Source organism: Chiloscyllium plagiosum, unplaced genomic scaffold (assembly GCF_037043375.1).
Source record: "Chiloscyllium plagiosum isolate Xiang-an unplaced genomic scaffold, Cpla_swu_hap1 HiC_scaffold_39, whole genome shotgun sequence".
Taxonomy (NCBI): domain Eukaryota; kingdom Metazoa; phylum Chordata; class Chondrichthyes; order Orectolobiformes; family Hemiscylliidae; genus Chiloscyllium; species Chiloscyllium plagiosum.
The window spans coordinates 59,293,413-59,306,868 of record NW_028270177.1 but is presented as its reverse complement, the minus strand read 5'-3'; the positions used below and the strand labels follow the sequence as shown (position 1 = coordinate 59,306,868).

Sequence of the window (13,456 nt, the reverse complement as noted above, 5' to 3'; positions counted from 1 at the left end):
CCTTCTCCCTGTCCCCCTCTCTTTGTCCCCCATCTCTGTACGCCCACTCTCTGCGCCCCACGCTCTGAACCCTTCTATCTCCCCCCCCGGCCCCGCGCTCTCTCCCTCTCTCTGTCCCCCTCTCTCTGTCCTCGCTCTCTCTGTCTCCCCCTCTGTCCCCCGACTCTTCTTTGCCCCCTCTTTGTTCCCCCCTCTGTGCACCCTCTCTGTCCCCGCATTCACTGTCCCCCACTCTCTGTCCCCCTCTCTATGTCCCCCCACTCTCTGTCCCCCTCCCTCTGTCCCCCAACTCTCTGTCCTCCCACGCAATGTCACCCCACTCTCTGTCCCCCTCCCTCTGTCCCCCTCTCGCTGTTCCCCCCTCTGTCCCCCTCTCTCTGCCCCCCACGCTCTTTCCCCCCCACTCCCCGATCCCTGTCTGTCCCCCTCTCTGTCCCCCTCTCTCTGTCACCCCTCTCTCAGCCCCCGTCTCTCTGTCCCCCTCTCTCTGTACCCCCACCCTCTGTCCCCCCTTTCTATCCCCATCTCTCCCCCTCTCTCTGTCCCCCTCTCTCTACCCTGCATTGTCTGTCTGCCCCTCTCACTCTAACCCCGTTTCGCTACCCTCTCTCTCCCCTCTCTTCCCACCTCTCTCTCCCCTCCCAAACTCTCCTCTCTACATCTCTCTCCATCTCTCCTCTCTCTCTTTCCACTTGCTCTCTCGCCCCCTCTCTATCGCCTCTCTCTCCCTCCCCTCAATCCATCCCCTCTCTCTCTTCCCGCTCTCTTACTCTGCTCTCTTACCCCGCTCTTTTACCACAGTCTCCCTCCCCCTCTCCCCACATTCTCCCCCACTCTCCCCCCACTTTCCCCACCCACTTTCCCTACCCACTCTCCCTATCCACTCTCCCCACCCACTCTCCCCACCAATCTCCCCCCACTCTCCCCCCATCTGCCCCCAATATCTCCTCTCCCCTCACTCTCTCCCCATTCTCTTCCCCTCGCTCTCTCTTCTCTCTCTTTCCCTCTCTCTCTCCCCATCTCTTTCTCCCCCCTCCCCCTCACCCCTCTCTCCCTCACTCCTCTCCCACCCCTCTCTCTCTATCCCACTCTCTCTGTCCCCCTCTACCTGTCCCGCTCGCTTTGTACCCCTATCTCTGTACCTCGATCTCTGTCCCCCCATTCTCTGTCCCCCACTCTCTGTCGCCCTCTCTCTCTGTCCCACACTCTCTCTGTCCCCCTCTCTCTGTCACCCCACTCTCTGACCCCCATTCTCTGTCCCCCCACCCTCTGTACGCTCCTCTCTCTGTACCCCTCTCTATTTTCCCACTCTCTCTGTCCCCCTCTCTCTGTCCCCCCCTCTCTGTCCCCCACTCTCTTTCCCCCCACTCTCTGTCCCCCACTCTCTGTCCCCCTCTCTGTCCCCCTCTCCCTGTCCCCCTCCATTTGTCCCCTATCTCTGTCCCCCGTTCTCTGTTCCCGCTCTCTCTGTTCCCCCCTCTCTGTTCCCACTCTCTCTGTTCCCCCTTTCTCTGTTCCCCCTCTCTCTGTCCCCCCACTCTCTGTCCCCTACTCTCTGTCTCCCACTCTGTCCCCCCTTTCTGTCCCCCCTCTCTGTCCCCCCTCTCGCAGTCCCTCTTTCTCTGTCCCCCCTCTCTCTGCCCCCTCCCCCTCACTCTGTTCCCCTCTCTATCCACCCTCTCTGTCCCCCATTCTCTGTCCCCCACTCTCTATCCCCCTCTCTCTCTATCCCCCTCTCTCTCTGTCCCCCCTCTCTGTCCCCGCCTCTCTGTCCCCCCCTCTCTGTCCCCCTCTCTCTCTGTCCCCCTCTCTCTGTCCCCCTCTCTCTGTCCCGCTATCTCTGTCCCCCTCTCTCTATCCCCACTCTCTGTCCCCCCACTCACTGTCCTCCTCTCTGTCCCCCTCTCTCTTTCCCCTCTCTGTCCCCCCTCTCTTTCCCACCCTCTCTCTGTCCCCCCACTCTCTGTCCCCCCACTCTCTGTCCCCCCACTCTCTGTCCCCCCACTCTCTGTCCCTCCACTCTCTGTCCCCCCCTCTCTCTCTGTCCTCCCTCTCTCTGTCCCCCACTCTCTGTCCGTCCTCTTTCTGTCCCCCTCTCTCCCCATCACTCTGTCCTCACTCTTTCTGTCCCACTCTCGCTGTCCCTCCTCTCTATACCCCTCTCTATGTCCCCCCTTACCCCTCTCTCTTACCCCCTCTCTCTGTTTCCTCTCTCTCTGCCCCCCTCTCTCTGTCCCCTCTCTCTGCCCCCTCTCTCTTTCCCCCTCTCTGTTTCCTCTCTCCCTCTCTCTGCCCCATTTCTCTGTCCCCACTGTCTCCCTCCCCTCTCCGTACCCCTCTCACTCTGTTCCCCCCTCTCTCTGTCCCCCCTCTCTCTGTATCCCCCTATCTCAGTCCCCCACACTGCTCCGCCCCTCTCTATGTGCCCCCCGTGTCCACATCCCGCTGTTCCCCTCCCTATTTCCCCCTCCCTCTGTCCCCCTCCCTCTGTCCCCGTCTCTCATTCCCCCTCTGTCCCCCCTCTGTCTGTCCCACTTCTGTCTGTCCCCCATCTCTGTCCCCCCTCTCTCTGTAACCCTCTCTCTCTCTCCACCCTCTCTCTCTCTCTTTACCCCTCTCTGTCCCTTCTCTCTTTGCACCCCCTCTCTGACCCCCTCTCTGCCCCCTTCTCTGCTTCCCCTCTCTCCATCACCCCCCTCTCTCTGTATACCCCACTCTCTCTCCCCCCTCCCTCGGTCCTCCTCGCACTCTGTCTCCCCTCTTCTCTGCCCCCCTCTCTGTTCCCCATCTCTCTATCCCCTCCCTCTGTCCACATCTCTCTGTCCCAATCTCTCTCTCCTCCCTCTACCTGCCCCCTCTCTCTGTCCCCCTCTCTCTGTCCCCTCGCTATCTCTCTGTCCCCTCTCAATCTCTCTGTCCCCCTCTCTCTGTCCCCCCCCCCTCTCTCCGTCCTCTTCTGTCTCTCTGTCCCCGCTTTCTGACATCCCTCTCTGTCCCTAACTCGCTGTCCCTAACTCTCTGTCCCCCTCTCTCTGTCCCCCTCTCTCTGTCCCCCTCTCTCTGTTCCCCCCTCTCTGTCCCCCTCTCTCTGTGTCCCACTCTCTCTATCCCCTCTCTCTGCCCCCTCTCTCTGTTCCGCACCCTCTGTCCACCCACTCGCTCTGTCACCTCTCTCTGTCCCCTCTCTCTGTCCCCTCTCTCTGTCCTCCCTCTCTCTGTCCCCCCTCGCGCTCTCTGTCCCCTCTCTCTCTGCCCCCCAGCCCCCCTCTCTGTCACCCTCTCTCTCTATCCCTCTCTCTGTACATCCCTCTCTCTGTCCCCCTTCATTTTTCCCCCTCTAACTCTGTCCCCTCCTTCTCTGCCCCCTCTGTCTGTCCTCCCTCTCTCTGCGCCCTCGCATTATCCCCTCTCTATCCCCTTTCTATCCCCTCTCTCTATGCCCCTTCTCTATCCTCCTCTTTCTGTCCCCATCTGTCTGTCCCCCCTCTCTCTCCTCCCTCTCTCTGTCCCCTCTCTATCTCTGTGTTTCCTCTCTAACCCTCTGTCCCCCTCTCTGTCCCCCCCTCTCTGTCCCCCCTCGATTGCTCTGTCCCCCCTTTCTGTACCCCCTCTCTGTCCCTATCTCTCTCTTCCCCTCTCTCTGTCCCCCTCTCTCGATCCCACCTCTCTCTATTCCCTCTCTCTCTCTGCCCCTCCTCTGTGTCCCCCTCTCTCTGCCCCACTTCTCTCTGTCCCCTCGCTATCTCTCTGTCCCCTCTGAATCTCCCTGTCCCCTGTCTCTCTGTCCCCCCTCTCTCTCCACCCTCTGTCGCTCTCTTTCTCTCTGTCCTCCCTCTCTCTGTCCCCCTCTCTATCTATCTCCCTCTCTCTCTGTCCGCCCTCTTTCTGTCCCGCACCCACTGTCCCCCCATCCTCTCTGTCCCCCCAGAGTCTCTGTCCCCACTCTCTCTGTCCCCCCTCTCTGTCCCGCACCATCTGTCCCCCAACTCTCTCTGTCCCCCCTCTCTCTGTTCCCCCTCTCTCTGTCCCCCATTTGTCCCCCTCTCTCTGTCCCGCACCCTTTGTCCCCCCTCTCCCTTTCGCCCGTCTCTCTGTCCCCCCTCTGTCCCCTCGATCTCTCTGTCCCCCGCCTTCTGTCCCCCTCTCTGTCCCTATCTCTCTGTCCCCCTCTCTCTGTCCTGCACCCTCTGTTCACCACTCTCTCTGTACCCCCCCTCTGTCCCGCACCCTCTGTCCCCCCTCTTTCGTTCCCGTCTGTCTGTCCTGCCTCTGTACCCCCTCTGTCTGTCAGCCCTCTGTCTATTCTTCATCTCTGTCCCCCTATCTCTCTGGCACCCTCTCTCTCTCTGTCCTCCTCTCTCTGTGCATTCTCTCTCTGCCACCCTTCTCTGCCCCCCTGCCCCCGCTCTCTGCTTCCCCTCTTTCCGTCATCCCCTCCCTCTCTGTACCCCCCACTCTGTCCTCCCAATTTATGTCCCCCACTCTCTCTGACCCCTTCTTTCTCCCACCTCTCTCTGTCCCCCGCTCTCTGTCGCCCCCTCTGTCCCCCTCTTTTTGTCAGCCTTCTCTCTTTGACCCCCTCTCTCTGCACCGCCCTCTCTGCCTCTCTCGCTGTCTCCCCTCTCTCTGTCCCCTCTCTCTGTCCCCGTCTCTGATGCTCCTCTCTCTGACGCCCCTCTCTCTGTCCCCCCTCTCTTTCTGTCCTCCACCCCTCTGTCCCCCCGTTCTGTCCCTTCCCTCTCTGCCCCTGCCCCTCTCTGTCCCCCCTCTGTCCCCCGTCTCCCCTCTCTCCATCTCCCCACTCTCTGTTCCCCTCTCTCTGACTCCTCTATCTCCCCCTTTCTCTGCCCCCCTCCCTCTGTCCCGCGCTCTCTGTCCCACTCTCTCTGTTCCCCCCTCTCTGTTGCCCCCTCTCTGTCCCCCGTCCCCCTCTCATTATGTCCTCCCCTATTTCTCTCTCTCCCTTTCTCACCTTATCTCTTCCTTGCCCCCCTCTCTCCCTGCTCCTTCATTCTCTCTCCACCTTCTCTCATCCTCGATCCCCCTACCGCAGTCTCTCTTTCTCCCCATGTCACTCTGTTTCTCTCTGACTAAATATCTCTTCCTCCTGCCCCTCCATCTCTCTCTGACACACTCTGTCTCCCTGACGCATCTCTCTCTCTCTGATCCAGAGACTGGGGGGTGGTGTGGGGGGGGGTGGTGTGGGGTGGTTGGTGCTGTGGCTGAATGTGGTTGGAGGGGTGGTTGCCAGATGATACAGAGATGTGGGAGGTGGATCGAGGGGGGAAATGGGGTAGAAACGGAATTGCAGGAGGGAGACAGACGGCAGGAGAGAGAGAGAGTGTGCAGGGGAGGGGGGAGAGGCAAGAGTTGAGGCAGGTGGAGAAACCAGGGTTAGGTGTGTGTGAGAGAGAGAGGAGTGGAAGAGGGAGTGTGAAAGGCAGAGGTGGTGAGAAAGAGAGAGTGTGCAGAGAGAGAGAGGGAGAGAAATGAGGAGAAAGAGTAGGGGAGAGGAAATGGGGAGGCCAGGTTGGAGTGGGGGGACAGAGGGAGTTAAACCCAGCTCCTGAGCTCAGGGACCGGTCCCTTCCCCTTCCTGAGTTCCAGGACTTGGGGCTGAGTCTGTCTCTCTCCAGCTCAGCGACTCTTGCACAAAGACACACAGCAACATCGGTCACTCTGCTGCTCAGCACGCTTTAATGTACATTTTTATTGTTTACAAATGGAAGTGATGGATACAGTCAGTAGGATGGTGCCTTTTCTCACCGGCTCCTGAGTTGTGGGAAACATTGAAATGTTTCCCTGTAACCCCCCTGTGGGATAAGGATGGACAACCCAGCGCTACCCTCAGTCTGTTACCATAGCGACAGGCTGCTCCATCACTGAAACACTGAACTGAAATGAGAAATTCCCGGATGGATTGATTAATTAGGGAATTTGATGGATGGATGGATTTGGGTGAAGGGATATTTCAGCACATTCTTCAGCTGCTGCCTGAACTTAGTCTGGGTCACGGCATAAATCGCGGTGTTTGTGCAGCAACTGAGGAGCTGCAGCATGAAGCCCAATTCCTGCACAAAGCCATGGAGATACACAGAGTTATCCAGAATATTCCACATCCGTCTCCATGTAGAATACAGCATTAACGTTGACCATAACAGGATGAAATTGGCCGAGATCACAAACAGTAAAATGATGGATTTTTTTCGGTTTCTCATTTCAGTGTCAGACTGAGCGTCCCCATTGGTGTGAGCGCGGAGTCTCCTGCGGGCTCTGCTGGTCACTAAAATGTGTCTGACGGTGAGAACATTGAGCAGCAGAACCAGGAGAAATGGGACACCCGGGGTTAGAATGTGGTGGAGGAACTCGATTGTGACCCAGACACTGGAGATTTGAACAGCGCGTGTTACAACACAAAACCAGGGGACGTTCCCCAGCGAATACCGAGCCGAGAGCATAAAATACCAGAAAATGTTCTTTAAACAGCTCAGCACAGTCACTGCTCCCAGAACCACAGCCGCCGTCTTCTCACTGCAATATTTACTTTTCAGCTTCTGGCAACAAATGGCCACAAACCGATCAAAGGTGAAAGTGACGGTGAACCAGACAGAGCAGTCAGTGGCTGCATAAAGCAGGACGGCGTGGATATTACACACGGAGACGGAGACCCTCAGGAAATAAAACTGTTCCCAATAAACAATGGGAATGTGTCTCAGGATCAGGTCGAGGATAATGACCAGGAGATCCGCCGCTGCCATGGCCCCCAGGTAACGTCTGACACATGGAGACAATCCACAATCTTTATAAAGCAGGACGTAGATGGTCACTACGTTAACTGTGAGGAAGGAAAACAAACCCATTATCCATCAGCCTGGAGGCAAAGGGACCCGTTTGATCGGGGACCCAGTGAGATTTCCAAATGTGTCCCTGTATTCAGGGATTTATTAAAATAATCGGAGCTGGAATAACAAATGGGAAGGTCGGAATTACTGACAAAAATGTGACAGAAACCACAAGAAACCCTCCCTCCCCAAACACACAGAGACACATCCATAAGGACAAATGGTTTCTAGACCATTCCCACACACTCGATCACTCGAGAGCAGACACAGGTCACTCCTTCCCAGTTCCTAATACGGAGGGTGGGAACATTGCTGTCCTGAAGGATTCTCTCCCAGTTTCCTGAAGACAAACGGAGTTTAGGAATTTCTGTATTTTGAACTAAATTATGGTCGATCCTGTGTCGGGAAGAAATGTAAACGCAGGGAAAACGTGTTCACCCCTTTAACTGCCTGAGGGGCCTTCGGAACAGTGTCTCCTTCTCCCTGGAACGGGATCTCTTCCCTCGGGATCTTATCTTTTGTTCAATTCACTGACGTCCGGCCGTTCACAAACAATGTCAGGGACAGAACGTTCCGGGGAGTGTCAGATATAGAATGTCAGGGACAGAACGTTCCGGGGTATGGCAGTTATAGAATGTCGGGGACAGAACGTTCCGGGGTATGGCAGTTATAGAATGTCGGGGACAGAACGTTCCAGGGAATGTCAGTTATAGAATGTCAGGGACAGAACGTTCCGGGGAATGTCAGTTATAGAATGTCGGGGACAGAACGTTCCGGGGTATGGCAGTTATAGAATGTCGGGGACAGAACGTTCCGGGGAATGTCAGTTACAGAATGTCAGGGACAGAACGTTCCGGGGAATGTTCGTTATAGAATGTCGGGGACAGAACGTTCCGGGGAATGTCAGTTATAGAATGTCGGGGACAGAACGTTCCGGGGGATGTCAGTTATAGAATGTCGGGGACAGAACGTTCTGGGGGACTCTTTGACCTGTCCATCACCTTTCCCCTACCCACCCCACCAACATGATGTACTGTGCCTGGGCAAACTGTTACATTAATGGGGTGAGAGACGGAGGGTCCAATCACAGGAATGGGAGCTAAAGGCATTGCTAGATCAGCTGAAATGGTTAGATATACCACATTCTCAATCCACCTCACAGAACCAGCCCAGACACCATACACCCAGAGGAGATATCTGTTCACCGTGGAACACTGTGCAGACCAGGCCAGTGTCCTGCTCAGTACAACCCAGCAATCTGTCCAGATTCATCCATTGCACTGGTCAACATAACCAAGCAATCTGTCCAGAGTGGAACACTGCACAGATCAGATCAGGGCATTGATCTATAAACCCAGACCATATATCTGTCCAGGGCAGTGAGCTGTGCAGATCACAGCAGGGCATTATCTATAAAACTTAACCAGATAGTCTGACCAGCACAGCGACCTGCGCAGTGATCACCCGTGAATTAATCTATAAGCCAGGAGCAGTTACCCTCCCACCGTGTAGGACTGTGTACCCCACCCCAGTGCATTCATCTGTAAACCAGGAGCAGTTACCCTCCCAGCATGTAGGGCTGTGTACACCAAACCAGGGCATTGATCTGTAACCCAGGAGCAGTTACCCTCCCAGCATGTAGGACTGTGTACATCGCCCCAGTGCATTGCTCAGTAACACTGTGATAAATCACTGCCCAGTTTGGGGAAACTAGCAGCCCATGCTGGAAGTGACTGGATGGGTAGCTCCCATCCATTTCCAGATCCATCTCTCCACCGTGCCATGACAAGGGGGTGCTATGGGTGTGAACATCACTGCCAGAGAGAGATGGCGGGTGAATCACTTTAAATATCACCACATGCGATGCGTTTGGGGTATAGACAGAGAGGGGGAGACTGAGAGAAAGTGTCAAGGAAGGTTGTGTTCAAAGGTTTCAGAATGCTGAAGTGTAGACACTTTGATAACATCATGTAATATGAGCCTGTCTTCCCAGGAAAGATGGGAAAAAGGGATATTGCTGTGAGGTCAGATGAGCATTTGTTCTGCATCTTTGTAACTGGAATTAGTTTCAACCGAATCTATGACTCATTGGGCAGATTCTAACAATAATTTCTCTTTGTTTGATTTTCCTTGAGTGTGACAGAGGGATTGTCCACACGAGGCTGAGCTAGTTTCCTGGTGCTATCGTATCGGACTCACCTCATTAACTGCCCAGCCCACCCTATGGTGTCCCTCTCATTCAATACCAGCCCGATTCTCCCACCCATTATGGCCGCAGTAACTCACCATCGCCCGGATGCCCCTGGATATTCTCTGATCCCTGGCATTGGTGCCATCTTTAAAAGGCCAATGGGCACATGTTTGACCTTTCGCCGTTTGGAGTTGCCCTGCACAGTTTACTCCGAGCATGGCAGGTATTGGGCAATTACACCACGGTTTGTCGACAGGGACACGGAGTTCCTGGTGGAGGGCCTAGTACAGAGGGGGCCATTCTCTTCCTAGAGTGGGGGGGCACACTACCAGACCCACCGAGCATGGTCTGAGCTCCCCACCCAGCTCAATGCACTATGCGGTCTGAGGAAATGTCCAGCAATGCAGGACAAGCATCAATAACCTTCTCTGCTCTATCAGGAAAAGGATCACCGTATTCTCTCTGCTCCCTCACACTCACTTTATATCTATTATGCCACCAACCCTCGAACTAGGTTCCTGCTCCACCACTCTCACTGCTGCATGCAGCACCTTCTCTCTCTCTCTGTCTCCATCCACTTTACCCCCTGCATAGATACAACATTGTGGACTGACTCCCTTCGGACACCCCACCATACCTCCCCCAACCCCCACCTACACCAGCACTAACAGCAGGGCCTCCCACTCCCTCCCTCCTTCCTCCATTCCAAGAGAAACAGCCTGGAATAGCACGGGAAGAGCCAAGCCGGGCGGTGGAGTGCCCGATATCCATTCCCTCCCCCCCTCCCCCCGCCATGTGGGGAGGACCCTGGTAGGAGCCGTTGAGGACCGGGATGCCTCGTGTGGAGATGCTGAAACATCCACGTCCCACCGACCGAGTAAGGAGCAATGTTCAGTGAAGGGCAATTCTCACTTTAAACCCCCTGGCAGCACCATTTCCCCCCGGCATAACCTAGAAGCCGTGGCCCTGATGCCATCTCCCTTTTGTGTTGAGCTGGTACAAATGGAAACCCCACGGTCTCGGTGGGCAGGAGGGTGGGCTCACAACACATCATCACCACCACCTCCCAGGAAGGGAGCACGGAGGCTCCCTCCTACACCCCCACTGTAAACAGCTCAGATACTGAAACTAATCTGTGATAGTTACTGTTCTCCCCTGACATCTTGTCCTGACATCTTCAACAATCTGTGCTCATATACACCCAGCTCTCTCTGCTCCTGCAGCCCCTTTATAATGGCACAGCCTGCTTTAAACTGTCTTTCATTGTCGTTCCTACCGAAGTGTATCACCTCACACTGCTCTGCACTGATCCCCATCTGCCTTAAACCTGAACACTGCACCAATGTGTGATTGTACAGTTAGAGTTCCACACTGTCCTCCATAGACTTCAGAGTCCTTCCAGGTTCGGTGCCATCTACAAATATTGAGATTGTTATAGCGTCACAGACCCCATGTAACAACTGAAATTCTGCCCCACACACACGAGTGTGAGCAAGTGAAATACTGATATATTCCTGTGGACAGAGTCTAATAATGACATGGTGTCAATGGAGCAACAAAGGTCCTGCACACACCAGACGGAGCAAATGAAATATTGACAAACCACAGAGCAAAAGAAATCCGGATAGGTTCCACTTATCGATATTCATCAGGGTATAATGTGATGAAGTTGAAAGCGTGTACTGTACCTTTAAGAGAGGGTGAATGCTGTTCTGAACTGAGAGCTTACAAGCACCTGTGGTATGAGAGGATGGCAGACCCAGAAACAGTATATTGTTATAGAGCTGGAGTCGGGTAATAAGCAGTTAAGAGAAAGGGGGTGTCAGTATTGTGAATAGTTGATGTAAAATGTTCACTTTCAGAGTGAAAAAAATAAATTGATGTTTTTATTTAAACAGTGGGATTTTGCAGACCTGGCCCTCATATTTTAACAGTTTACAAAGCAAATTGAGCATTTCTTTATGTTTAGTTTAAATTACCAGATGAGCTCAATATTGTGTCCAAACAATTGCTGTGTGTGTATCTGTGTGTCTCTGGGTGGGGCAGGTCTGGCAGTCTCTGTGGTGCTTAAAGTGATGCAATGTCACCCTCTGCTGGCCTCCCCACGCCACTGCACAGGCATTGGCAGAGGGTGAAAACCAACAGGGATTCATTCAGAGATGGGGAGGGAGAGGGCAGCTGCTTACAGCACCATCCAAACTGATGTCTTATCCATGTACTGATCTAAATGTCCTTTAAACGTTGTAACTGTCCCTGCTTTCACCACTTCCTCTGGAGGTTCATTCCACACCCAAGCCAGCTTCTGTCTAAAATAATTACCTCTCGTGACTTTTGTAAATCTTTTTCCTCGCACCTTAAAATATCCCTCAGTTTTGAATCCCCAACTCTAGGGAAAAGACATCAGCCCTTCAGCTTATCTGTACCCCTCATTATTTTATAAACCTCTGTAAAGTTACCCCTTAGTCTCATACTCTCCAGTGAAACGAGTCCCAGCCGACCCAGCCTCTCCTCATAGCTCACTCCCTCCTTTCCCAGCAACATACAGATTAATCTGTTCTCAACCCTCTCCATCTTAATAATATCAAGGTCAGTAATATCAAAGTGAACAGTCAAGGTGTTTTCTAAGGGTATGGGAAGTCCAAAACTAGAGGGCATAGGCTTAAGGTGAGAGGGGAAACATTTAAGAGTGACCTAAGGGGCAGCTTTTTCACCCAGAGGGTAGTGTGCCTATGGAGTGAGTGGGCAGGGCGACCAGACTGGACACAGTATTCCAGAAGCGGTCTCACCAATATCCTGTACAACCACAACATGACATCCCAATTCCAATACTCAAAGGTCTGACCAATGAAGACAAGTGTGTTAAACGCCTTCTTAACCACACTATCTGTATGAGATGCAAATTTTAAAGAATTATACCTGACAGCCTAGGTCTCTGTTCTCCAACACTGCCAAAGAACCTACTTTTAATTGTATAGGTCCTGCTGTTGTTTGATTTACCAAATCCAATACCTCGCATTAATCCAAACTACACTCCATCTGCCACCCCTCAGCCCAGTGAGTGATATTACTGCCACCTCACCCTCCCCCTTCAATTTTAAAATGCCCATCCCTCTCCAGGAGGCCTGCACACTCCGGCCTTGATTTTCACAAAGACCCTGAGCTTGGTTTGCCTTGTGTGGTTAGGGCGAGGAGAGAGAGATTGCTGACACAGTCAGTGGGGAGGAGAGGCTGGAGAGTAATTTCATTTTAGGAAGAGGACAGTCGCACGTTAGAGGTGGGTAAGAGTGATCGGTGTGTTGTGACCAGAAGTAAAGCTCTTCCTTCGTCTCTGGTGTTCAGTAATAAATATCTATTTGAGACCCTTCATTGGGCAGATTGTGTCAGCAGGATTTCTTTTTCTCATATTGCAGACCACAGATAATAGCAATTAAAGATGTTTAGAGTTAATTTCGATGGCACAGCACATACACTCAATATCCTACAGTTGAGACAAATGTCTTGCATTTGTTTAATAATGCAAAGTGTTGTTTGTAATTCAGTAATGGTAACCTGATTATAATAAATCCACACCAAGCTGAAAGCGGGCACTAAAATATGAACCAAAATCTGGGTATGGTAGTGTAGTGGGTAGTGTCCCTGTCTCTGAGCCAGAGCTCTGGATTTGATTCCAATTCCTGAAATTGTGTGGTAGTGTTCCTAGGTCTGGAATAGAAGGCCTGGATTCAAGTCCTGCCTGTTGCAGAGGTATGCCCCAGCATGTCTGAACAGACTGATGAACAAACCACAGAGGAGAATACTGTTACAACTTTATGGGTATTGCAGAGTGATGCTAGTATCCCAACCTCATTGCACAAAGGTCTAGGTGTAAAGCTCACAGAAGTGCCTCATGATACATCTGAACAAACTGAATAAAATGGACTTAGAATTGTGACTTGATGGAGAAGGAAGAGGTGTCAGTATTGAATTTCAGAATTTAGGCCCAGGATAACTGAAAGTACAGCCATTCGTGTTGATTGGGGCCATATTTCACAGCAGTAACGATTTATAAAATCAGAATGGTCACGGATAGGGTGAGTAGTCAGGGTTTTTCCCAGGTTAGGGGCGTCTAAAACTAGAGGGCATTGGTTGACAGTGAAAGGGGAACGTTTTTGAAAAGGCCTAAGGGGCACCTTTTCACGCAGAGGTTGGTGTGTGTATGGAATGAGCTGCCAGAGGAAGTAGTGGAGTCTGGTACAAATACAGCATGTAAAAGGCATCTGGATACTGACAGACCTGCCGAGCTTTTCCAGCAATTTATGCATTTCTTTAAAAATGCATGCATTTTAACACAGGAATTCTGAATAAATTAAACATTTCATTTTTTAAATGACGCGGGGCTATGTAAACATATTTCAAATCGGCCGAGACCATTTTCTGCGAAGGG

The 13,456-nt window shown here is 52.9% G+C and overlaps 1 protein-coding gene across 1 annotated transcript in view; it reads right to left on the bottom strand.

The window, feature by feature from the left end:
- Positions 1 to 5,924: 5,924 nt before the first annotated feature.
- LOC148138718 (putative G protein-coupled receptor 139) overlaps positions 5,925 to 13,456 on the bottom strand; it is a 36,130-nt gene continuing 28,598 nt past the window's right edge. The window contains exon 2 of the mRNA XM_087981143.1: positions 5,925 to 6,835. Within this exon, the coding sequence (XP_087837269.1) occupies positions 5,925 to 6,835 (911 nt within the window). The remainder of the gene's footprint in view (positions 6,836 to 13,456) is intronic.